Source organism: Dryobates pubescens, chromosome 8, assembly GCF_014839835.1.
Source record: "Dryobates pubescens isolate bDryPub1 chromosome 8, bDryPub1.pri, whole genome shotgun sequence".
NCBI classification, from domain to species: domain Eukaryota; kingdom Metazoa; phylum Chordata; class Aves; order Piciformes; family Picidae; genus Dryobates; species Dryobates pubescens.
The window spans coordinates 11,489,116-11,516,679 of record NC_071619.1 but is presented as its reverse complement, the minus strand read 5'-3'; the positions used below and the strand labels follow the sequence as shown (position 1 = coordinate 11,516,679).

General features: G+C 47.3%; 1 protein-coding gene across 1 annotated transcript; it reads right to left on the bottom strand.

Annotated features, from left to right (window-relative positions):
- Nucleotides 1–199: 199 nt before the first annotated feature.
- ARL3 (ADP ribosylation factor like GTPase 3) lies at nt 200–27,497 on the bottom strand. Its single transcript, XM_054163425.1, has 6 exons — nt 27,372–27,497; nt 17,237–17,380; nt 15,994–16,110; nt 11,038–11,088; nt 8,872–9,057; nt 200–380 (listed from the first exon to the last, which is right to left on the bottom strand). Exons 1-6 carry the CDS (start codon nt 27,372–27,374, stop codon nt 333–335), a joined length of 549 nt encoding a protein of 182 aa, XP_054019400.1. The 5' UTR covers nt 27,375–27,497; the 3' UTR covers nt 200–332.
- Nucleotides 27,498–27,564: the final 67 nt, after the last annotated feature.

Here is a 27,564-nt window from a genome sequence, read left to right as displayed (position 1 = left end):
TTTAATACTATTATGCATAGGGAGGAAATACATCATTCCTTTATTGGGATAAAAATGGGTACCAAGAAAGAGCAGGTCAAGGTCCAAATCCAGCAGTAGGTTCTAACCAACGTTGTTTCCATTTTCTTCCCTTTTTTTTTTTTCTCCCCTTTTTTTCCCCATTTTTTCCTTTTTTTTTTTTTTCCCTTTTTCTTTTTTTTTTTTTTTTCTCCTGTTAACAGCTGTAACTGTGCACAGATGGAAAAACATTTGGTCAGAAAGCAGCAAATGAGTGTTTTCAGGCTAGAATTCTGCTCCCACCGCTCCTCCATTTCCACACAGCTCGGAATGCTTTATTTCTTCTTAGCACTGACATTTTTGCACACCCAGTTCATGCCGTCCTTCAGACAGAGAAAGGCAACGTTAGTCAAGCAAAGGGAAAAGGAATCCCTCAGCCCCCCCTCGCCCGCCGCTCGGCAAGCACCGCCTTCTGCCTCCTCATCTACCCCCCGCCTGCCCTCTGTGCCCGGGACTGCCGCCGGTTACGGCTGCGAGAGCTTCCTTGCTCGGCAGATGTTGTCACCCAGAGGTTATTAAATCTTTCATCTGACCATAACAAGCATCATTGTCTCATCATGTTGCTGCGTCTGTGTCCTTTGAGAAAGGATCGCTCTGCAGTCAAGGTACATCAGCGGCAGAGGAAGGCTCAGTTCCAGGTTCAGCTACAGCTGATTTGCATAACCCCGGGCCACTCACCTTATCCCTGAGCCCCCGGCTTTCAGGGGGCTGCGTGTTATACAGTCAGCTTCCCCTTAAGAATACAGCTCTAACTCTCTGCTCAGCTGCAAGCCTTGCAACCCAGAGCCACGAAAGTCACCGCAATAACTGAATCTGGACGCTGTTCCTCAGGGACCACACAGAAAATGGGCCCTCGGGGTCCTACACAAGTTCAGTGAGCAGCAGTGGCCATGTTTTGAGAGGCTGACACACTCCAGGATTTCCTTAAAAATGTATGCACATCATGTCTGGCCACTGCAAGCAGGATGCTCTTGTGCTGTGAGTACCCAAGTCATGAGTTTACTGTTGGGATCCCAGAATGGGATATGCTATTGAAGGGCAAAGTGACATTTTATCTGCTTCTGTCATTAATCTGTTGTGAGATGTGCATGACAGAGTGCAAGATGCACAGTCCTCCTCATATCTCTGTCCCACCAAATCCTCCACCTTCACCCTGCCTATCAGGCACCTCTGCCAACAGGGAAGCTGAGGACAGAAAGAAGGCAGGTGGGGTTTTGGGCGTGAGAGGAGGGTGGCGAATCTTTGTGCTTGGAAATCGGTCAAACATCACCTTGGGGTTGTGGGGGTGGGATTTCACTGTACTCAGCGGTCATTTTCAGATCATTAGAACGGTAGTTAGCCCCTGAGAAAGACCAGAGCTTTTGGGTCAGCACCACTGCTAGCCCTAGGGTAGCACTGTCACTGGCTTCCTGTGTCCTTGTCCCCAAACGGCCAAAAGGCTGCCAAGGACCTCAGCTGCCCCAAGGCTAGGCAGTCAAAGGCACAGCGCCCGCAGTCCCCTGGGGTGAGCCACGACACACTGCCACGCCTCCCTGTTGCCCCTCAGCCAGGAAGATGGCCAAGTCAGAGGGGAGCTAAAGAGTTAAGAGAGAAGAGAGGGAGTCCTCAGGGCTTAATCAGAAGCAGAGAGGTTCTCACTTGAAAATACCAATTCACCTTGATAGCTATGCTATGTGACACTTCTTATCTGAAGGGGAGCAGCAACTTCTGAAATCAGCCCTTGTTGCTGTGTTAAATAAAGAATAAGCGAGCCCAGCTTGTGCTGGGGTGCACATGAGGCCCTACACTAATAACACTTCTAACTCTAACCTTGGGGAGGGCTGATGTCTCCAGTTTCATTTATTTATCTCCACAGCAGAGATCAGTGTAAAACAAATTGTCTGAAATCCTCAGAGCAAATGGGAAAAGACGAGAGGTAGATTCATTTTAAGGCCCAGTAGCTTTGTGTCTTCCCCTTTCAATAACACTGATAACCTGGGTGTAAAACATGTAATGCCTTAAGCAATCAATAGCGTGGTTTAAAGCTTATCACTTTAGAGAGAGAGGGAGCCGGCGATTCCCAGCATGAGGAATGCCAGGGCTTAACAATGGGGCTAGGAGGAGAGGTGTCAAGCCTTTGGCTTGATTGTGTGCTTTAGAAATCTGCATGATTGCCTGCAAAGAGTGAAAATAAATAAATAACTGAAAAACGCTCCCACAACGATTTCAGCTTCCCCTGCCTCGGAAGCAATAATCACATTTGCACACATCATGGCATACAAGGCAAGCAGAGCTCCTCATTCATTTTGAATGTAGGTTTATTTGCTGAACCAGAACAGCTGAGACAGCTTAAAGTAATAAATATCAGCTGACACCCTCTGCTATTCAGCACAGTAATCCCAGAAACAATACATCACTGCAAAACAACAAACACGCATCCTATCTTCCACCTAATCTGACCACAACCTGAATTCACAGTGATTAAAGCTGCCTGCTGCCATGTGGGAGCTGAGGAAGGGGAAAGACAGAGCCTTTCAGCACCAGCACGGCCAGTGTCATAAAGCAGAGTTTATGATGGGATTTACCATGGCTGGGAGCCTGGCTGCATCAAGCATATAATGAGGGCAAAAGAATGACATAGCAAAATGCAAGAGGAAAGGTGAACTCCAAACAGGCTTGAAATACATTAAGTAGGTCACCCAACTTTTAAAGCAGGAATGGATTTGAAAACTCTCTTCTGACAGGAGTTAATTGACAGGGAAAATGACATTTGCTTGTAAATATCTCCCTGCCTGACAATGATAAAGAAAAACCGAGCGTGTCTGGCTCTGCACGTGTTGTATGGAATTGATATGTGTAAGGCACCTTCCTCACCTTCAGCCACACAGCAGCTACAGCCATAGCTTTCTCAGGGTGTGCGGGGTGGCGATGTTTTAAAGTGTTCCCAAATGCTTTGGAGAATAGCACATGCAAAGGGAAGCAAGAGAAAGGAAAAGGTATGCTTGCAGTTTTTCTACTTCAAGTTTAAAGCAGGATGGAGGGTTGGCAAGATAAGAGAAAGCCAGGTAGGCTGCTACAAACACAAAGAGCTGCTATGGGGAAGGCACACAGGAAGGAGGAAATGTTGCTTGAAAGAGTCAAGTCCACAAGGAGGCCATTGTTGTCATCCTTTGTCCCTACACATTCTGTCCCTATATCTGCATGCTTAAAAGATGGCTCTGTGCAGGAAGTACAATCCCTACAGTAACATTTAGATGTTGATAGATGTCCTTGGGCTGCTTTGTTGAGACGCAGAGACATTGGCAGGTACTCTGAGGATGGAGACGGATACAATATTAGTATTCCAGCCTCAAGTCAACCCTGGGAAAACTTAGCCAGGGAAGGATTTCAGATCTTTCAGCTTTGCCTCTCTTAGCTCCTTAACAAGCAGCTAGTAAACTTTACCAAAGAAAAGTGAGAGAACTCCAGGGAAGAGGATAATGCTCCTTGCAGAGAAACGCTGCTCAGCACAACTCGGCCTTGCTGCAGTCACATCTGCTTTTGTGCCAAGGGAGTTGTATTTGAACACCCTTTGGGAAAGGGCTGGTAGGGCCTTCCCTGGGAAAAATAAAATGTCCTGCCTGAGATTAGCCCACTGCTTGCTGATTCTCTGCATCATCAGCTTTGCAGCTATGGGAGTGAAGTAATCTTACTTCAAACGCGGCGAACAAGTCCCTTCCACCCCATAAAAAGCTGCCCAATTTCTGCTCCCCTGCAAGCCAGGGATCAGGCAAGGCCACAAACTTGTGACCCCTAATGTGACCTTAAGGACAGCGAAGCTTAATCCTTTCATGTAATCCTCTGTCTGCCATAACAAATTGGGTCAGGCAAGTGCAAAATTCTCCATCTCTAGCATTTTTGGTATGTGTTATTTTAACTGTCGCTTTCTTCTCCCTCTGCACAGCTAGGGCTGTACCTTCATTATCTGCCATTTCTTTGCACCTCCAGTCATCATACAGACTGGCTTTTACAGGCTCCTGCAAGTACATTATCCATCGGTTTTGCCTGGGTGCAAGTTTTCCTTTTGTGCTCAGAGACCTTGCAGCCCTGACGCAGAGCGGTGGAGTCCTCCTTTATCCTGCTTAAAAATCACACAACACTTCGCCTTGGAATCTGCAAACGTGGCTGCTGCTCCTCAGCAAGCACTGGCTCTGCTTGCCCCAGCAGAGCTGCAGGCCTTGCAATTGGTTTAAATCGCATTTACAAGTAGCCCCAGAACCTTAAGATGTGCAATATCCTCCACCAGCCTGCACTGGCTAAGACATCCTTAAGGGCAGTCACGTTCTGAGTCTTTCCCCTATGGAAGGGCTGGATTCCAGCATCAGTGTAACTTAGGTCTTGGGCTTCATTCTCAACTGGGCAAGGAGAAGGCTTCCCAGAGTCCTTTGGGCCAGACCAGTTCTGGCATAGATTAGAGAAGTTTAGTGGCTACTCTCAGTTCCACAGGCTTTTAATGGTCTCCAGGGGGCCATGATACTTGGGAGACTTCAGACACAACACACTGCAGAATCGTCTGGACGATGATTCCTTGGAGCAGGCTGAGCTCCTGATGCCTTGATCAGAGACTCTTGGTTATGACAAAAATCAAGCTGCAGAACCACTCCAAAGCCTTGACACAGAGCCTGGCCCCTAAATAACACCTCCAGCAAGAGGGCAGGCTGAAAAGCAGAGGAGGCCTGCCTGTGCTCACCCTACCCTGGCTGGAGCTTTTGCATGTCAAGAACTACAACTGGAGCTGTGGTCACAAAATACAATCCTAAGAGAGCCTCTGTAGCACCACAGAGCCACTGTCAAGCAAACAGCTCCTTTATACTTCTCTGCTGTTGTCAATGATCACTTTCTTCACTTGCTATACTCTGCAAGGGTCTCAGTGTCAGCTGGTGCAAGACTCTGCTCCAGAGGCAGAGTACAAATGGCAGTGGTGAGCAGAAAGGCTTTCCTGCTTTCCTAACCAGGCCTGAAGGATAATATCAGACCCAAGCAGACATTTTGCTTGAAAGAGCCTCTAAGCATGAGGGATGCCACACCTCCCTTAACTGCACCATGAACTCTGAGAACAGAAGAAATGCTGCCCATGGTTACAGTCAGGGGGTATGAAGTCTTCAGCTGGCAAACAAGGGCTACCAGCTGGCTTCCAGAGGACACTACATGGAGTTTCCAGTTAACCCTGTCACCTCTCTCCTGAGCCTACCCAGGACATTACTGGGACTCTTTTCCAGAGTCCCCAACAGTTAATTTTAAAAGAGAAGATGGCAATATGGATTCCCTCCTTAATTAACAGTTTTATTAAATAACCCATTTCAAATAATAGTTAAATTCTCTAAATTTATATCATTCTATTAACCATAATCTAATCTCATTAACCTTGAAATCCCCAGTCTTAACTACCCAATTCTATACACCATGGTGCTAGCAGCTAAACTAATTAAATGACCTTCAAACTATTTCTCCTTCATACATTGACATTATTTATCTTTGCTCATTGCTCTTCCTTCAGATTATCACAAAAGTCTTCCTCTATGAACTCTGTTCCTTCATGTGCTCAGTGCTAGATATGCCACTACTTTTCCTTGCAAAATCCATCAGCAATGTCTCCAGTTTTACTCTAGCTAATACATTCCAGCAGCAGCAATGGTTAGTGTGCTTGCTCCTTGGCTTTTGTTCTGAGTACCTGATGCTTCCATGTCTACATCTATTTTGCTGTCACTCATTGTCATTTGTCAAAGTCCTTAAAGCAGTGACCTAAGATTTAACTACACAGAGAGAGCTCCCATTCTGAGCCACTGGTAGAGACATTGTGTGCCACAATCCTCAAAAACATCTTTCTTAATCTCACTCTTTAAACATGCCCTTCTTTGGGTCCCCTGAATTTTGAGCACCTTGACCTTCCCCTTAGAGTCCCAGCACTGCAGGCACCATCTCTTCCTGGGCTGATTCAGGTTTAGTTTAAAAGCCACCTGCCAAATTGATTTTGCTCAATGAATTTCCAAGAAAAAGGACAGCTTGGCATTCTTGCCGTCTGATTTGACAGGGCTGGAGTTATGGCAGGGGCTCTTTTTCCTACAAGGTGTAGAGTTTGTCACTTCCCTGACCTTTCTGCAATAGTAATTTATGGAATAAGCTGCAGTATTCAGGGCAATGAGACTGCTGACAACAAAGCAGGATCTTATCTGGCCTGCATCTAAATTAATTTGTCTAGATAAGCATGATGAACAAAATATATAGGCCTGCAAACACTTTTATTTAGGTCTTGTCTCCTGTTTTCTGGACATAAATGCAGCAGCAGCTTTCATTTCCCTGGTAAAGGGTGTAACTTTCCAGTAAAGTAACTCTACTGAATGTACAGGAATGCACTGCAGTTCAAGGAGAAGGCACAGTAAGAAGGAGCTATCAACAAAGTGTGCCCACAGGTCAGCTTGAGAAGGAGACACTTTTCAAACCTCATAAACAGAAAAGTGACACTTTCCATCATTTAGTTCTTCCACATCCAACATGTGTCCCTGAAGTTCATCTAGAGACCTCACATGGACTTCCACGAAGTAGAGGAGGGCCTGGAAGAGGGAAGAAGGTGACCTGTGCCTGCCTGTGGCCCTGTGAAGCGCAGCCTCGCTTTCCTCATCACATTTCTTTGGACCCGAGTATACATTGCCATTGTGGAATGCATTTCCCTCTAACACCTCCACTTCAAAATAAAAGATTAGAGATGAAGCCTTCCACAAGAGTGGCTACAACATAGCTGAGCTAATTTCTACCTTAGCTACCTAAAATAAAGGCCCTTTGGCAGACACCCTCTACCATGTTTAAGTCTGAACATCAGGTTAAGAATTTTAAATAAGAACTGCTCAACTGGATCAGACCAGTGGTCCACCCAGGCCAGCACCCTCTTTCTGTATCACAAGGGAATGAATGCCTGAAAGAAGAGGATCTCCCCTGTTCTGTTCTTCCCTCACAGTCCGTGACCGAAGTTGTTCCTCATTCAGAAGCTGCCTCCAAATCTTAGTGGTCAGTGATTGCCTACATCTCTCTTCTTCAGACAGTCACTTAGTAATTTTCTGAACCAACTGATATCTTTGATCTCCACAACATCCTGTGCCAACCAGATCTGCAATTACACAACTTGCAGAGAAGCACTTCTTTTGATTTCTTTTAAGCTGTTGTCCAGTTGTCCCATTAGGAACACCCTTCCTTTAGCAATGTGAAAACCAGCACATAGCCTGACACTTTTAGACCTTATTTACTAAATCCTGAAGATGCTCCCACTCTCTTGTCCTCTCTCTTCCAACCTGCAAGTCCTAACTCATTTATTACAGTTGTGTACAGATGCTGCTCTGTGTTACTGATCACTCTCAACAGAGGATTCTCAAATGCCTACTAATTCTCAGCAGGTATAAGGGCAATGTTTTTTATGGTGAGGGTAGGTAAGTGCTAGAACTTAACCTAGAGAGGCTGTAGATTCTACATGCCTGGAGATAACTTGATTGGACAAGGTCCTCAGCAACCTCCTCCAGACTCACAGTTACTACACCTGCTTTAAACATGAGGTTGATCTCAAGGTCTTCTGAAGACCCTTCAACCTAATTTTTGATTGGAATCTACGATTCTACTGCTGCGTAAATCTTTTCAGATGGGGCAGAGGCAGTAATGAATGTCACGTTCAACATATGGGCCCACCATGCCTTTCTTCTGCTACAAAAGAAATATTTGCTGGGATGTTTCTTATTTGCTCCTTGGCAATTCTCTAGTGCTTGATTTTTCACTCTGGCCTTCGATGAGCACTAAGCTGCTGCTCCCAGCGATCTGCTTCTGAGTAACGGCAGCTAATTTTAAGCCGATCAACACACGTGTATAGTTAGGATTGTTCTTCCTCATGTGCATTATTTTGCACTTGTCAACACTGAATTTCATCTGCCATTTTACTGCCCACTCCAGATTGCAGGCCTCTACTGCAACTCTTCAAACTCAGCCTGAGAGCTGACTATCCTGAACGGCCACATAGCACCTGCAAATAAGTTTTCACTGAAACTGCAGTCAAGATAAATACCTTCACTATTCTGTTTCTTTAAATATCAGTGCAGGGAGGACTCCTGACTGCTCCTACTGCAAGCACTGCAAATATTTCATTAATTCAGGAAAGCCTAAGACTGAAATAAACAAACCTAGGTGCCATTTACATTACAAAGAGTTACTGTACTGCAGGAACCAGATTCAGCACAAGAGCCCGAGACACAACCACTACAGTTCAGCACGGGAACACATTTCAACGCCTTGGTGGGTTTTTGCTGCCCCACATGCTGTCCTTGGAAGCGGTCCTTGCCCTGCATGCAACTCCTGCATTTCTCCTGATCAGAAAAATTGATCGGTTTGTCTCTGGCGCCTGGCTGGAGCAAACTGCCAAGCGACATTACCAGTGAAGGTAAAGCAGATTTCTGAAGCGCACACTTGTAGCAGTCACAGGGGTTAATAGTAAAAGACAATTTGTTTGGTGAAAATGATTAACCTGACAGCAGTCTCTTTAAAATAAATCAATGTCTGCATTTGGCCCAGCCAAGGGGTCCTGGGTTGGGAGGCAATCGCTCTCCCCTTTGCCAGGGGAGGGAAAGATCACAAGGCCCCACAGCTCCCCCTTCCCTTTGCGCAGACGATGAGACACATGGCCCCCGTGTTCTGCGCTGCGAGGGTTTGGCTGCGCTGACCCTCCCTCATGAGGCAGCCAGTCCAGCCCCACCCTGCAGATCAACAGACAACAATCTCTTACAGATGGTCTGCTGGCACAGCAAGCCTTCTCCAGAGCCTCACCTGTACTCCCTCTCCTGAGAGAGCTGAACAAGACTGGATCTGCCAGACTCTGTCCCGGATTGTGTGTAGGTTCAGTCCCTCAGCAATCTCCGAAGCAGGGGCAGCCGTCAGCAGATCCTGCTTGTTAGCGAATATGAGCACGGGGACTCCACTGAGCTTTTCCTCATCCAAAAGCTCTGCCAGCTCCTATATCATTTAAAAGGGAGTGGGGTGAGGGGAAGATGGAGAGAGGGAAGGGAAGAAAGCCTTCAACCACCAGTGGTTGTCTCTAATTAGAAATATATTTAGGACAAATGTTGGAAGAATGTGTTCCACTGAAACCTAGATCTTATATTATAAGAGAGCAAAAATGTATACAATCATCTCTGCCCACGGTTCAAAAGCTATTCCTTCCAATTACAGGTTACAAAAATCTTCATCTTGGTCTGAAATTAGCAGTTGCCTTAAAGGCTACAACTCTGTGTTTTACCAGTCCCTGCTGCTAGGAGATCAAAATTGATGACACAGCAAAATCCATGTAAATTGTCAGTATGAGGAATCTGTCTGAAGCTATTGCTTGACTGGCATTTGCACCTGAGCAGCTGTTGACACCAGCCCTAGTATCTTTGCTAACAATGAGTTTCAGGGCTTTGTTCCAAGTTTTATACACTGCAATTTGAGTGGGAGAGGACTGTTTCTTTCCCCAGAAATGGAAATCTCCCTCCCACAAGAAAATACTGATGCTTTTGAAGGCATTGGCTATCTGAAGACAAGCTAGATCAGCTTTACTATCTGGATTTTGGCTCCACATGCACAGCACACATTGGGTGGCATCTTGAGAAATGGTTCATTCAAAATTGGGTGACTCAGAGAGATGCCTTTACTAATTCAAATCTGAATCTGCAGTGGACCAACAATGGCTGAAATACTTCATGTCTAGGATTGTGCAATGGCTTCATGTGAAACAAGCACACAGTCTCAAGTCATTTCCCTAGGTGAACGTATGACAAACCCAGCAGAACTTGATCCTGTAGGGATTGCTTGCAGATAGAAGAGATTTCTGTGGACTCCTTCTTTAGCTAGAAAGGTCTCATCCTTTCAGATACTGTCCTGACATCTTCCATCCAGTGGCTAGAAACTTTTGGACAAACCGAGCGCAGTCAGGGAGACGCTGAACTGCAGCGGAAATCTGACTCCATCCCCCCAAAAGCAGTGTTTGGTTTGGAAACCAGGATAAGAGAATGGAGTTATAAACAGAGTTGGCCAGGAATGTTTCCACAAAATAGGTCTTCCATCTGACACGGATGATTTATTGAAACCAAAAGCGTCTGCGGAAATGTGAGGGGTGCAGGCTGAGGCCGCCTGCCTGACTCAGGCAAACCCTCCAGGCTTCTGCCTCCCCTCCCTCTCTTTTGCCCAATGCACATTCAATTACCGATAGAAAATGAAACAGCTCCAACAGGGGTAAGATTCCCCCTACCCCTGCAACAACCAACCCTTCTGCTGTTAGTGTGTGTCCATGATACTTGAGAAAGATCAAGTGCCTCCTTCAAATCAAGTGGAACAGAGGGCTTTAAACTGAATCTCCAGCCTCTGGGGGGGGGTAAATCTGTTGCTAGCTATTTTGGGACACCATCACTTTCTGAGTTTTACAACAGAAATGTTCAAAAGTCCTATTTTCGTCCCATCCTAAATCACACAACGTTACAAAACCTCCAGACTTTGCAAAAGGGAAACCTCCTTTCCTGGCCAGTCCTAGTTACAAAGTTCTTAAGTATTATTATTTTTTGTTGTTTGTTTGTTTTTTTTTTCTTTCAATTACATCCAAAAGACAATCAAGTCAGTATGATTTCCATTTCAGCTTTGTAAATAAGAAAATAGGATTCCTCAGGGTCTTGGTTTGGCAAGGTTTAAAGGACTCAGAGAAGTTTTTGCTTTCAGTATTGGGCTCCATTTGCTGTTATTGTATAACTTTAATGAAAAGTGCTCCATTTAAACGGAATGAGGCTACCTATTTTCCTTGTTTCCCATCTACCAAAATAATCTTGCATTGATGTTGAAAGGCAAGTCTCTCTTGAAATGCAAATTTCCCTCATAAACAACAAAATCGTCTTCCTAACTTTTGTGTGCAAAGGGCACTCAGAAGCACCGAGTTACTTCAAAGGAGGCTGGGCCTATGCAACTTACCTGACCTGTTTCTTCAAACCTCTTCCTATCTGCACTGTCAATGACATAGATCTGAAAAAGAAATGAGAGGAGAAGTTACTCTCCCAGAAGACACTCTTCCAGGGTGTCACGTGCTTAAGTGAGCTGAGCCTAATCGTTGCGCTTCTGGCCACAGAGATTCATGGTATTATGGATAGCAAACGTTGACAAAACTTCGTGATGTTCTGAAAGGAACTGCCTCGTTTGAAGCTGAGGGGATGGGCAATCACATTGGTAGGATCAGGAAAGAGCTGGAGGCAGTACTGGGGATGCTCTCTCCACCTTCACAGCATCTATTATCTGAAGAGAACAGGCGACCGCCTGGTATCTTCTCAAGTAACCGGAAGCTGAGCACGAGAGGCCAAAACCTGGGAAGCAAGAGGTGGTCTTTCACCCTAGTGAACAGTGTACAAGCACTGCACTGGTGTGACTACGCCATGCTGCCCTCTAGCAAGACAAATCACCTCCTCACTAAACCACCAAGGCTCACAATGGCACTTAGGGGATGAATATATTGGGACATTGAATTCCTCTCCACCACGTGATCCTACTGCAACCTTCTGGAGCAAGCGGCTGGGGAGAAGGGCTGGATCCAGCCTGTGAGACTACACCTTCAGGTTCCAGCTTGTCCACCAGTATGATGGAATAGACAGTGAGCAGCTGGTTCACAAGGACTGACAGCAGAATCCTGCCACCCACTCAGGGCTGGGCACCACATCTGATGGTCCACAAGGAGGTCCCAGACAGACACCTCTGCTCTGGTATGGAGAAGGATGGATGCCCCAGCCCACAGGATCGCTGCCTTGGGAGGAGGCCTCCACCCTCTCCAGGCAGCACAGCACATGCTGATTTCCTTCTGTAAAAGCAAATAAGCCCTCTCAGTGAAGGCAGCTCTAGGTCTGCACAGGCTAAAAGGCTCCTCAAAAGTCATCCTAAACATGTAATTAGTAAGTCCAACCATTGTCCTTTCCTGTAGGTAGCTCTAACACTCAGGCAGGAAAAGCCTGGCTTCTCTTTTTCACTACTCAGTCCAGGGAGGTTTTTGAAGAAGGGCGCTAGGACAGCAGACAGGGATAGGACTGGTGACAAACACTGAGCATTTTGCTTCCAGTCCCTGCCATTCCCCATCAGTGGTGATTGAAGCTGCTAGCATGTCATCTGCATGCTCTTTGGTGGCTTACAGGGAGCAAGTGTCAGCCTGGTTTTCAGGGAATAGATGAGCACAGCACCCTGCCATCAAGATAAATGGCATCCTTGCAGGCAGTCTCGGCATAAGACTCCATGCTTCCAGGATAATTTCGACCAAAGTGTAGGGGGAGGGCAGATCTCTAGCAGCAATAGCTATTAAACTGTAGGCACTCCCTCAATATGCAGGGCTAAGAGTTGTTTGAAATGAGACCAAACAAGCAGCAGGAGAATCTGTGTGCCAGGCCTCAGGAGGTAACCCAGCAAACCTCACAGCCCTCTCTGCTGATCACTTGGGGTCTGAAGTCCTGCTGGAGCCAGGCTGATGCACAATGACAGAGGCTGGGGGACATGAGGTAGGGCTGGAGGCAGCCGCATGGGGATGCGTCAGCAGCGCATGCATTTGGTGCCACGTGGTGGGGAAAGGCCTGTGGGCACAGCCTGCCATGCAGCCTCTCCCCACAATTGATCCCAAGCACATGCACCAATACTGTACCAGCTGTGCCCGTCCTCTCTGCCCCTCCCAAGCATTCACCCCTCTGCGGCGCATTTGGGGTAGGAAACAAAGAGCAGAAGAAAGGAAGAAGCTGCAGGGCTGGCAGTCGTGCTCTGGGGTGACAGCAGACTGTCAGATGTCCTCCTCCAGGACAGCTCAGCAGCACATGCCTGCAATGCTCAAGTGCTACTCCTCAGCTGCAAGGCGGCACCTCCCATGTTACGGTACTTCTCTAGCTGGCAAGGAGGAGTTCTGAGTGCCAGCCAAGCTTCCTCCTGCACCGCTCCGCTCCTTGCTAGGGAGCTGTTTTGCAAGATGAGAATCGGAGACAACAGTGCTCGGGGCAAAAGCCACAAAAGCACAGCACAGAGAAGGCAGAGTATGTGCAGAGTGCCTGCTTCCAAACCAGAAAACGCTGTGCCAAATAGCTGCAGGTGCCTGTCTGAATATGCAATCAGCCAGATATCCACACCTTATTTGCCTGGGTTAAGCTTCCAAATATCACAGGTGTGTGATGCAAGACCAAGCTCTCATTCAAAGGCACCTGCATAGATTTGAATTTGCAATCACTTCCTGCTTTTTAATACTCTTTTAGAGGGTCCTTTCTACTTTGTGCAATATAGTTTTGGGAGATGACAGAAGCAAGGGCTCCTGGGAACTGTAGTGTATCTCATCTCCACCATCCTTCTATGGCCAGGGCCACACAAGAGCCTGTTTCTGGCTCTGGTGCTTGGTAGCACAGTTCATCAGATTGAACAGTCCTTGGAGCATGCCCAAAGAAGGGCAAAGAAGCTGGTGAAGGGTCTGGAGAACAAGTCTTATGGAGAGCAGCTGAGGGAACTGGGGTTGTTTAATCCGGAGGAGGATAAGGGAAGATCTCATTGCTCTCAACAGCTACCTGAAAGGAGCTTGTAGTGCAGTGGGTGTTGGTCTCTTCTTTATTCTATTCTATTCCCTAGTGTCAAGTGACAGAATGAGAAGAAAAAGCCTGAAATTGTGCCAGGGGAGGTTTAGATTACATATTAGGAGAAATCTCTTTACTGAAAGAGTGGTGAGGCATTGGAAGAGGCTGCCCAGGCAGGTGGTGGAGCCACTGTCCCTGGAGGTGTTCAAAAACCATACAGACACGGCATTTCAGGACGTGGTTTAATGGCCATGGTGGTGTTGGGTCAACAGTTGGACTTGATGATCTTAGGAAGTCTTTCCCAAACTGAACAGTTCTATGATTCTACATCAGAAGAATGGAGCTTGAGAAAGCAATTCCTGTACAGCTGTGTGCCTGCTTTGAGCAACATGCCAAAACAAAATCCAGAGCAAGTGGGTTTGGCAGAAATTGCGAGTGGTGGGACTGGATGAAGAAATAGCATGAGAGGTAAGTTGGCTCAATTTACAGATGCACAATCTGCACCAGGTTTGTCAGGGAATGAGATTAATGGCTAAAACAAAGGTGAGGGCTGGTAGAAAGACTCGATCCCAGTTTTGGTGTGTAGGGACACAGCAAAGCACTGATCTAAGATGCCAGTAGGTCCCAGTCTGGGACTGACTGTCAGCATGGAGTGCAGACAGGGTAGCTCAGGTCCGTAGCACACACCAGCTATACCCTCTGCATTCACAATGCTGCTTCCCCCAAACTCATTCTGTTTCTTTCTACCTATTTCTTACTCTTGTGAAATGAAAGGGTTTCTCTGTACATTGCTTTAACTGGGGTGGGCAGAGGATAAAGAAAACAACTACTTTCATCTCCTTCAGTCCTCAAATTCACCTTGATTTCTGCACCTCCCAGACAGCACAAACTGGGAAGGGTGGAAGCCCACACACTGATGTAGGTCATTGCCTTTGCCAACAGAGCCTCCCAGATACTGTGTTATAGTTGCACAGTCTCTGCAGCCTGAGCACCTGCCACAGCAGGCACAGATTTCCTAGCTGCTGCTTCACAGTGTGACTTTGACCTGCAAACCTACTGCCACCCCACCACAGACAGCTGCAGAACTTGGACTCAATGGGCACAATCAAATCACCTCACAGCCATGCCATGTACCCCTTCCTGATGGCCACAGAAGAGCATGCGGAGTATGTCCTGCTACATTCTCAAACTCAGATCTTTTGCCTAGGGAGACCTCACCACTACTTGTTGCAAGAGCAACCAACCAGGTTTATGCTGTGGTGGCTGTCCTCATAAACCAGATTCCAAGCTAAGACTGAAATGGGGGATCTGCACAAGGGATTACTGAGGGTTTTATTAGTCCCATTTAAATGACAGTTTCAGTTGGACAATGCTTTCTAAGTCTGCAGGCACAGCCAGCCCCTTCAGGGCCATGACATGAGCCTTGGAGCAGAGTCCTATTCCTAGTTCCTCTGATTCTTCTGTGGAAGTGCACTGAAGCACATTACTGAGTATATGTGAGTGACAGGAGGGAGGAAGGCCACCTTTCCAAAAGAGCTTCCTGCTTTCCAATGAGAGCCCTGAAGACCTTGCCTCTTCTCTGTTTTCACAAGCAACATTGCTTAGGATGAGGACAGGCCTGGAGTCTGCAACCTGCCTTCATCTGGGCACACGTGGCTGCACATTAGAGGTGTTCTTTTGAAACTAGTCAGGACAGCACTTGGAGGGTCCCAGGATAATGTGCTCTGGCATGGAAACAAAAAGGTCCTGAATTATTAATATAATTGTAGTGGTCTGTAGCTAATTGTAAGGCAATTGCATCTAGGATGTCAAAAACATTAAAGAACAGTCTTATGATGAAAGAAACAAAGGAAAAGACAAGGGGGTCCTCTATGTCCATCAACCAGAAGCTTTCCTATCTGATGCTGGACATAGCATTTAATTCTGGGGTGCCTCAGTTTCCTCAGCAAGAAAACAAAGGCACCACACCAACTTACCTCTACACATGAGGCATAAGTCACTAATACCCATGATAGGCCTCCAGAGCCCCAGGTGAAAGGAGCTATAGATGGGAAAACTACAAGTTATTAATGTTCTTTCATTTGAAGGAGCCCTAGATGAGAGGAAAGGAACTGGCTATAACCAGCACCATCCCACGAAAGCGAAAACACGCAGCTGAATGACTTCTCCAAACACCACTGTATTTTTCTTACTGCACTCAACCAGTCTTGCCATTTCACTCAGAATAACTCTTGTTACAATGGCAATGGTGTTCCTGAGGACTGGGACATTACACTACTTGTTCCTGAATTTCTGGCTGAGACCTTGGAAAGTCATTGCATGAACACAGCATTCAACTGCAGCCAATACTCACAAGGATATCAGTGTTTTCAAAATAGTTCCTCCAGTACGGCCTGATCTTCCTCTGTCCGCCTATGTCCCATACATTCAGCTTGAAGCCTTGAGACTGGACACTTTTGATGTTGAAGCCCTGGAAAGAGCAGAAACAAAGCCACACAGAGCATAAACCTGAATGGCTGGATCACGTACATAAGCAGACATTAGCACCTTATATATCCCATGCCTGCAACGTGCAGCAAGATGAACTGGGCAGTCACAAAGATGGATTGGCTGCAGGAGAGGCACTGGTGAAAGTAAACACAGCCACCAAACCATCAGCTTGCTGGTGCTCTTAGGTCAAGGGTTGACACTGTCATGGCTATGGAGACATATGATGCAGTTAGTGCACTGGGAGAGCTCAGCAGGGTGGGTGGAGGAAGAGGTGGGAGAGCTGCAGATATGGAGAAAACAAGGGTGCTGTGAGAAGCAGGAGTGAGCTTCTGAAAGCTGAGTAGAGTCCCAGCTAACACGAAGCCCGAGGTCTCGGCTCAATTCGACACGACACAGCTAATGCCAGCTTAAAAGAGCAACAGCTGCATGTCTGAAGGGTCCATTTCATCAATTAGAGCACCAATTGAGAGGGCATTCAAGTAGAAAAACAGGATGTGGCGTGGGCTGGCAACACCATCCTGGGGATTGGGGCTTGGGATTGGGGTGTCAGGGATGAGAGCTTTAGGAGGCAGCTAGGGGGTGGGGGGAAGCACTTCCCATAGCTCTCTAGCAACCTCCTCTGGTCAACACAGGAGCGATGCTGCAGTGCTTCTGATGGGAGATATCCCTCTACCTAATCCCCAGGCTCAAAGAAAGGGGACCAGAGGCACCAGAGAGGGAGTGTAGGAATATGCAGAACTCTTGGAGCTGGCTGGGTAAAAGATACAAGGAGACAGTGTTTTGCCCAGTGCTGCAGCATCCCCTGTACGTATCCCCTGTTTGGCAAGGACGATAGGAACAAAGTCTCATCCATGCAACCCTAACATGACCCAAAAGCCTCCTGCAGAACTCCATGGCACTCACCCACTTTTACACTACCTGACAGATCTGGCCTGATGCTCTTTGGCTCCTTCAGAGAACTTCTTTTGAAGAAACACACAAACTTAATGGCGCACCAGGCTCCAGTGGCTCCCTGTTTTACTGAAATACTCTGCTGAATCATTAGTGCTTTGTATAGTAAGGTAGGTGGGATCCCAAAAACTGCCTTGGGCAGGTAAAAGCCTTACCTGTGTTGGTGTGATGTGGCTGATATCCTCAGATGCCAGCTGCTTCAGGAGTGTAGTCTTGCCTGCATTATCCAGTCCCAAGAGGAGGATTCTCACCTCCTGGTCTGGGGTGCTTTTCAGTTTACGCAGGATTGATAGCAAACCCTAAGTCCACAAGAGAGATCATAGCTGTTATTTCTCCCTGTCCTTCTCCCTATGCCATACCACCTCAGGCCCTCCACCCTTGAAATAGGTTCCATATGGCAGTGAATCCCAGGACACCTTGAAACCCCTTTCTGCAGTCCCTATTCCCATTTCCTCTCTTATGCTTTTTATGCCTTGCCCCTATTTTTCCTTCATCTCGGAGAGTATTGGTCTCAGACAGCACAAATGTCACTCGGTGTGGCGCACCACAGGCTGCAATGCTCTTGTCACACAGCTGTTTGGCATTCCCAGTGCCAAGAAGACACTGCCTACGCATATCATGTGTAGGAGCTGCAAACCAAGTCCTCGTGAGCTCTTCATTATCTTTATCAGAGGGAAAACCCCATTAATTTAATCTCCCTCCTAGTTAACCACAGGTTACTATGTACCTGACATCAGTTCTTTTCATAGTAACTCCCAGATCATCTCAAACCCTGTTTATCTGTCTAAAACATGCTGGACCCATGGGGCACGTGCAGTCCTGATTCTCAGGATGCAGCACTTAACAACTATCTCAGATCACCACACATGGTAGCTAAGAAAAGCACAGTGGATTTCAGTCATTAGCCAGGCTCAGCTCTCTGAGCTGACAGTATCACTCAGGATTAGGAAACAGAATATGCAGGTCAGCTCATTTACAACTGCATGTTACAGCAGCACACCCAAGCTTCTGTCGGTGCCACCACTCAGAGACCTGCTCCTCTCTAAAATGGCTGGGAAAAAAATATTCTGGATCCTGGCACATAACCAAAAGATGCAAATCACCCCACTTCCACCTGCCTCTCACTGCCCAGCCTGGTCCCACAAAAGCCAAGGGCAGAGGAACAAGCTGTGAATCCATGACTACCAGGGTGTCCTTGGACACATTGCCACACTGTTCTATGACCCCCTGCTTGGCAGGGACCACTCCTTGAAGCCTGAGCAGCACTGAGCAGTGCACACCACACTGAGACCCAGCCTGAGGACATGGATGCTCTCACAACTAATTTGCTTGGCAAATCTGGGAGAGGAATGCACCTACGGCCCTATCTGGAGCCCTTGGGCCTCCTGCACTGTCTCTCCCAGGCAATTCCCATGTTGAACCCCACTAAGACCCAGTGCCAGGAGCTAAGTTCAAACATCATCTCAAACCTAGGCCCTTGGAGCCCATCTCTCAATCTTTTCCATTCTCCCATTTGCAAAATGGAGACAACGCTTCTTGTTGACCTACAAGGGTAAATCACTTAAATGTCATGAAGTACTTTGTTGCTATGAGAAACTACACCCTCTAAATATTCCTGCTGGGAGCCAAGGACTATTTGAGCCGTGAAGGTTGCTTCCGATCCCCTCCACATCACAGCAATCAGAAACCTGTCCTCAAGATAAAGAGCTGCAGGACACAGTGCAACTGCCATCGCTGCAACACCACCCCCTGCCCTTCTGGCACTGAGCCCCACCTCAGCCTTTTGGAAACCACCACTTTTGGCTGCTCATCACAGTGCTCCAAAGTGGGGAGCATTTTAGAAAGGACCCAGCACTACAGGTCATAGAATAATAGAACCAATAAGGTTGGAAAAGACCTCAAGGATCAGCAAGTGCAACCTGTCACCACAGACCTCTTGACTACTAAACCATGGCACCAAGTGCCATGTCCAATCCCCTCTTGAACACCACTAGGGATGGTGACTCCACCACCTGCCTGGGCAGCTCATTCCAATGGCTAACAACTCTCTCTGTGAAGAACTTTCTCCTTACCTCGAGCCTAAGCTTCCCCTGGCACAGCTTGAGACTGTGTCCTCTTGTTCTGGTACTGGTTGCCTGGGAGAAGAGACCAACCCCCTCCTGGCTACAACTACCCTTTAGGTACTTGTAGACAGCAATAAGATCTCTGCTGAGCCTCCTCTTCTCCAGGCTAAGCAACCCCAGCTCCCTCAGCCTCTCCTCGTAGGGCTTGTGCTCGAGGCCTCTCACCAGCCTCGTTGCCCTTCTCTGGACATGTTCAAGTGTCTCAATGTCCCTCATAAATTGAGTGGCCCAGAACTGGACTCATGATGCCAATACTTTCAGTAATGCAGGATGAAAACACACTCAGACCCAAATGATGTGAGAGATGCTTCAATTTGCAAGTAATTTATCTTTTTCCATTTAATTATCAGACACAGCTCAAAATACATGCAGAGTGTATAAGGAACTTAGTAAAATTGGGTTTAAAGGATATTTGTAGAAAGTTGCTGGACTGCTACTGTTGCTTGTGATTTTAACCAGCACTCTGCAAAGCTGAGGTTGAGAAATCTAGAGCTCATGCAAGAAACAGCAAAACTGCAGTCTTAGAGCCCAATAAGCAGGCTCAGGTTATCACCTATTTCATAAACAGGCTGGTAAAACACTGGAATTCAGGCCCTGTTCCAGACCAGTTAATCAGGGAAGGGCTCTGCTTGGTAGAAGGTGCCATGCCTGCACAGCGCAGGCACAGTAAATCTCCAGACTGCTTTTAGTGAAAACATACAGGCCCTGAGGCCCAGCTGCTCACAGCTGGCTCTCACCCATGAGCCCACAGCTAATGAATTTGAAGGGCTGTGTTAAGTGCAGCTGCGAGCCCTCCCAACCCAACAGCTCATCTTCCTGGTCGCAGTGCCCAGCCCCTCTTCTGCCCTGATGACAGTGTGTACTTCCAGGTGTCTGAGGGAAAAGAAACAACAACAAAAATACCTCTAATGCTTACTTGTTTTCATGCATGTCCTAAGTGCCCTTGATGTAATTAAAACCCCCAAGTTTTAACTGCACGACTAGCAACACATTTTCTTTTCACCTGCAGTCGAATTTACAGTTGTGTTTGTTGGCTTGTAAATTCATGGGTTTCAGCTTGGTGTGGACAGACCCCACAGGAGCAGGAACTCTAAAATTCACACGTTCTCTCTCCTTCCCAGGGAAACACTGAGTTTCCCATTCTTATGGGCCTGACCCAAAGCCAACACACACCAGCCAAAGTACCACTGCCGACTTCAGAGAGCCCTGAATCAGGCTCTATTATTTTAGTTTATTGCTCACAGTTAAAAAAAGAAGCTGTTGAAATGCTAATCCTATTCACAGCACCACTTGCTAAGAGCAGGGCTGTGTATCCCGGAGTAGATCGGGATTAGGAGACTTTATGTTTCAGAACTCAACTCCAAAATACTGAGTGCAAAGAAGTGTATGACAAAGTATTGCTTCTCTACCACGGAGCAATTCTCAGGGGTCAGGAAGAGGAACAGTTGTAAATGTTAATAGAGCTTCTCCCATTGTAGATGAATGCTATTTCTGGGCTAGTATGACAGCCTATGAGAAAACGATCAGCATCGTTCCATATTCTGCTCAAGTGACACTGCTGCATGGCTGATCACAGGATTATCTGGGGTAGCCAATAGAAGAGGGGATATATATAGAAATAAAAGTATTCTCTAAGGTATAAAGTAAGCTGATTTTAAAGGCTGGAAGACAAGCAAGCCAACATAGAGAACCGGACTTTATTTCAGTAGCTGCCAGAGCAGGTTACATGGTTTGTACACACAACTTAAATCATGAGCCAGGTAATAGTTTTGGTTACTGTCACTGTTATTATTTGGTAAATATTATTTAAAACTTGCCCTCAGCACTCTCCCTCTAGTTAGTGAAGACTTAAGATTAAAGAAAGCCATGCTCAGATGGGTTTCTAACATTTCTTGTAAAAAATTTTTAATTGGTCTTGTGAGCACATTGGTTAGGAAGACAGAAAGCATTTCCTGACAGCTTAGCAGACTGGAAAAAATAACTCAGCTGAGTTCCCTGCTGCATGCCATTGCTATGTGGAACAAGCAGCCCTTACTGCACACACACTGGTGGACGAGCACTTCCCTGCTCGCCAACATGCCATTGAAACAAACTTGGGTTGATGGGAGTCAGAAAGCAACTCCATGTCACTGATGGGAGATGTTAGGCATAAAGCCATGAAGTGGAAAAATTTGGTGCAAAGAAGATGCTCAGAAGCAACAGAAGAGGAATGAGCCTTTGAAGCAGGGCAGTGAAAAAATAGATCTCAATGCTGAGACCTAACCTGCAACGAGGAGATGCTCAGGATGCCTGCATGGCAAGCCAGGCCAGCAGCACTCACTTACTGGGGTGTCTGAGGTGAGCAGCAGGACAAGTCTCAACCAGGACAGTGGGGATGTTAGCTGGCTGAGGAGCTGCAGAGAAAACTCACAGGAATTATAAGGGCAGCACATAATTTCCACAAAACTAAGCAGACTGCGGCATCTGTAACAGAGAAGGGAACTGCAGATGCGGTTCCGATAATGAACAGCACAGCGTGGCAGCGTGTGCAGCCTTTGGAGAAAGGCAGCCATAGAGAGCAACTCAAGGCTGGGCACAGCCAGCCAGCAACTGCTGCTTCTTCACCTCTGGGTTAAGCAAACTATGTTCTATATCAGATTGGCTTGTTTAAAAACATCTTTGTCCTTGGTGGAGAGGGTTTTCTTTACAAGCACCATGAGGAGCCAGACTGATGGGGTCAGCAATGAGGGGACTGCATTTTCCAGACAATGAGTGGGAACATACAAAAGGGGGGGGCGAAAAAAAAGACTCCTGACAATTACTATGAAATCAGAGTGTGGCATTAAATTCAGGGATGCAACTAAATGGGCAAGAGCACTCATAAACACATTGAGCATAAAAGCAAAGCTAACCATCTTATTAACATCCTTCAGAAAACAGAGATGTGTGGTTTTATGAAAGTGTATCATTGCTAGGTTTAAAATACCCACTGAATTATCAAAGGACTTTCAGTTATAGCTACATGCAGTAATCTATTTCTCTTAAAAAAAACCACCCCAACAACCAAACAACCAACAGACAGATATAAAAATACAGCGACATTTATAGTTCTATCTAAGGGGTTTGTGGATTTATTCAGTTTTAAATCCATGCTGTATATGGGTCTTTTGAACCAGCTGATGCATGTAACTACATCCTGTACCGCAGAAGCCGCTGAAAGAAAGATTCACTTTATAGGCCAAAGCAAAAATTGGTTTGGGACAAACAGACCATTGAGATAATCTGTTTAAATATTGTATCAGATTGGCAATATAAACCCATAATGGAAAGAACAATTTCCCCTTGTACTGAGGGCTGGATACACAGGGCACGGGTAAAGCACGGCCCACAAGCTGCTGCAGAGCGTAGTCGATTCCTATTAGGAAACACAAGCAAATGTATTCTGTTTAACTTTATTAGCCACAAAGCTCAGATAATGAATTTAAAATACAACCACCCTTGGTTACCAGCAATTGCTTATCTGCTAGATATGGATATTTAGCTAGAATCAAAACAGTTCACCAAGACAAAATACAGACACAAAGCTCAGCACCTCAGCCTGTGACCACATCTGCCCCATCTCTACGCCCCCGCACAGACACCCTCTTCCCTGATGCTGCGACCACAAGTCTTCACCCTCGAGGTCCAGGCACACTTGCTGTGGAACTGATGGCTTCTGTCTCCCCATGGCTCGTTATACCAGCCCCAGCATTGCTGAGCTCTCTTCTCAAACCTTTGTGCCTGTCCTACCACCGTGGGAGAAACACCCATAAAACCACCCCACGATTCTCCTGTTAATTCCTCCTCTGCCACACCCACAGTCCTCGAAGAGGTTTAGGCAGCAAACGTGCCAAGTTCAAACCTGTCTGGGACTCTCCTTACTCATATCGCTTGGTTATCTCTCACCTCAGACAGACTGTATTTCCATGGCATGAGGAATGTCTCCATGCTCTGCCTGCACAGCACCTAATGCAGCTCAGGCCCAGGATTTACTTTTTATTAAGCAATACGATAGCAGTTCGCTATTCTCAAAGAGCAAGTTAAAGATAGAGAGTGCACATGATGGTTTCAAAAGTCATGCAGGAGAAGGTGACATGGAGGAACACAAGGGGCTTAGCAGGGCCAAACATCCTGCTTTCAGCAGTGTATATTTGAAGCTAGGGTGCAATACTGTGCAAGCAGAGCTGGAGGAGGGGAGTCCTTCCCTGACAACTGCACTGATTAGCTGGTGCCCCGAAGAATGACGTTTGATTACCTTTATCTTCGGCTGCAGAACTGCAAATGTCACTAATGGTCATAAAATCACCCAGTCTTTTTCAAAATACAACCAAAGTAAATTAATCTATTGAGTGCAGTTTATTCAATACTTCTTACTCTGGCAACACTCCCAAAAAATCATTTGCTTGCTGCATGTCTCCACCATATGGTGTCATTCAATGCAGACTTTCTTTCCTGCACTGAAATCCAAAATTTAATGGAGTCAAGTCACCTACAGAGTTTTTCCAGCTCAAACCTGCTAACATAGTTTTCTGTCAAAGAGGTCACACAGCACTTTCTGGTTTGGAATATTAACCATTAACAACATGAACCCTCCTTTCACAGTAAAAATCAAACATCTCTTTTTCAACAAGTCTGAAGGAAGCAGCTCGCCCTGCACAGAGAAGAACTTGCACTGGACAATGTCAGCAGTCTTTGTCTGGTTTCAGAACTTGAAAGCCATAGCCAGCTGTGGTATACTGTTCCCTTTGCAGGCAGTTTTTCATATTAATGTCTCAACAGTCAGTAAAGTAAACCAAATACATAACATGGAACTGTACTGAGAAACTAAAGCAGCAAGGCACTATTAAAGTTCTTGAAAGCGTTTTAAATACAGCTTGACTGCCAAACAACAAGGGACAAAGGAAAGAAATCCTGGGTACTAAATATACCTACAGCAGGCAACAGATAGATGATAGTTTTGCTTGAAAGAAGTGCTCAAGACTAGGAGAAAGATGCCTGACTATGCATGTAGCTATGCTGGTATTTCGTCCACTCCATCAGATCTGCTGAGTGTCAGCTAGACACTTCATGACTCGGTTTCCTCAACTGTAAAATGGGGCCATATGTTGACACCCCTGTTTTTGACAAGGTGATGTCATCTTCAATCAACAGTTTTAGAAAAACACTGGCCATCCTCTGGCCCCACCATCTACCAATAATATACCATCTCCCTTGGTAAAGGATGTTATTACAGTGACAAGGAACCACAAGCTCTGCTTCACAGCATTTCCTAAACTTTGGAAAGCAGGGCATCCTTCCATGCCACAGCCTCCCTTCATCCTTGCTGCACACCCAGCACAGATGCTGCTTAATGACACCAAAGATTTCAGTGCTCCACATTCCTCATGCTGTGCAGTTTTATGGCTCATCTTTCTCTCTGTGCTATACCTATGACCTTCTACCACCTCTGCCCTGCAGCTGTGAGAAATGCTGGTATGCTCTACAAGAGGAGACACTTCCCCTCTGTATGTACTCACTTGGATGAGCACTGAAATAATTTAAACCTCAGCATTAACCCTCTTATCATTGCAGTTGGAGCAAGCAGTCATTGAAGGGAGGTTAAGCACCTCCCAATGCAATCATGACACGCCAGAAACACGCTCACATGCAGCTACCACGGGATGGTTTCTCACTGCTGACCCACACCCCTAGGCTGCCATGGCTGCTTTGGATATGTTTGCTGGTGTTTCAGAGTTTCTGCTCCACAGGATTACATAGTTTCTCCACATGCTTATGGAAACTCTACTGAGTTGCTACTTCTACAGGATTAATCTGTTGTGAATCTATAGGGAGCTCCACAGACCTCTGGCCAGCCCAGTCAGCCCCACAGGCACCCTGAAGCGCCACCCATCCATTCTGCCTGAGAGGTTGCAGTGAAAAAAACCCAACAATTCCCAGAAATGAAAAACAGGCACAGAGGCAGTAAAACGTTGTATCAAATAAAATGAACACTGGAAAACACCCAATTCACCCTCTCCGTGCACAAAGTGCTGGGATAACAGCAGCCAGATTCCAGACTACACCAGCTTATTGGGACATCACAAGGCAGAAGAGTAGATTTGGCCAGCAGCTGCTGCAGGCCAAATGTGTCCCACAAAGCACTGCAATGCTGGTGGCAGCTGCCCTCATCTTTACAGCAGATGTCCATCCTGTGATGGCTTCAATGTTTGGTGTCATGTGCTCCATCAGCTGATCTAAAAAGGGAACAGATCATACAGACCTTACCTCTTTCTCCATGGCCCACCAGGTGGGGTGGACACAGACAGAAGTGAAGGCAAGGAGCTGCCTTTGCTATTCTTGCTTACCCTTCCTCCCATGCTGTCCACTTACATGAATCCAGCTTGTGTCCAGAGGGCTCCTGGACAAAACACAGCTTCACTCCTGAGAAAGCTCTTTTCCCATTGCTATTTCCTTCTGCCTGTGTGTTCTGAACATGTTGCATCCTCAGCAGTGGTTCCCAATCTACTGCAGCTTTCTCTTACCACTTACCTCTCTCACCCAACAGCTCCAAATCTTCCTTCCAGTCCTGGCTGGATGTTGCCAGTACCCCACCTGTCCCATCTCACCTACTCTAGCATCTAAACCCAAGCTGTTTCCAGCAGCCTAGTCCACCATCCAACCTTACCCCAACTTCGACTCAGACCACACTACACCCTCACCACCACAACTACTTCCTACCATTGCCCTCCAACCTAACCAGGTCCTTCACTGTACCAAAGTTCTCAACTTCTCCCTTCAGTCCACACTGCACCCTCTCACAAAATTAATTTCTCCCCTTGAACATTTCTTTCCTCCTTGGGTCCTCTCTTTCTCTCATCAGCATCAAAACTCCACTTCCAGCCCTTCCCACAGTGTATTCTTGGCTTTTCAATGTAGATCATCCCTGAACTCTCCAGCCCCTGGCAGAAACCCCAGCAGACTATCCTAACCAGTCAACATTGACTAGGTTTTCCATGTGACTCTCCAGACTGTTCATCCCACTCAGTTGGCAGCTTTCTTGCAGACCCTGAGCACTGTACCACAGTCCTACCCATCCCTGAAAAAACAACCTCTTTCATCCAACCTCTCTCACTGAGGTTTTCTTGGCACAACTGAACTCACATTTTGCCTTCTGAGGCTGTTTATCAACAACTGGCCTTTCCACCTCCACAAACTCTCCTAACAGCTGCAACAACTCCTGTAGCCAGAATCCAAACCATGGATGGCTCTCTTCAACCTTGGCTGGATCGTCCAGTGTCTCTTCACAATTGCAGATGCTCCCAGACTTTCTGTGGTCAATCCCTGAACACTCTCCTCCATGCTTGCAAGGTTCCTTGACTGCTCCTTCTCTCCTCATGCCAAGTGGATGACTGAGGGCTTCCCAGCCCTCTGAAGCACCCAACCCTCCATCATGCCTTCCACACTGTGACTGAAGCGACTCCAGGCAGACTGATCTCATCCCAACAAAGGTCTCACCATAGCATCCTCAAGCCTCCCAGCCCCTGCCAGAATCCAACTCAACATCTCCCCTCTCCCCCAGTCTTCAGGTCCCACATAGTCTGCAGCTTCAGCCAGAAGCCCAGTCCCACACAGGGTGTCCCATGGCTGGAAGCCCCAGCTGTACATTGTCCCCAACCCTAGCGACATCCCTTTGACTGGGTGCCCCCAACCATCATGTGCAACTTGATGCCCCTGCCCTACCAGATCCCCGGTGATTCCCAGGCCTGCCAGATCCCCCACGTGGGCACCCCCAGTCCTGATGATCCCAGGGCTGTCAGAACTCGCAGGTAGGCATCGCCAGCTTTCATGGTCCCAGGCCTGCCAGAATGTCTGCCCTGAACCCTAGCCGGGCACGCTGGTCCAATAGCTCAAAGCCCGCCAGACTCCTGAGTGTGTGTTTCCATTACCCCACTCTTCACCGCAGTGGACGCCTCAGGCCTGCTAGGCTACTCATGCAGGTGGGCGCCGTCGGCACTTCGCTTCCCGCCGAGCCCAAGCCCCCCCCCAGACCCCAGCCGCAGTCGCAGCCCCAGCCCTTGCTCCAGCCCCAGCTCCAGCCCGGCAGGTCCCCCGTCGCAGCCGCCTTCCCCTTGCTGCCCGCCACAGGCCCGACTCCCCCCACCCCACTCACCATCCTCGGCGCGGCTCCGGGGTTACCATGGGCAACTGCGTCACACACACGCCGGCGCTACGTAATGCGTCAGCGCTTCCCGCCGTACGTACGGAGCGTGCCGATGGCCGGCTGCAGGGGCGGAGCTCAGCGCCACCGCTCGCAGCTAGGTCCGCCCCCTCATCGTGCGCATGCGTACGAGAGGGGACCCGAG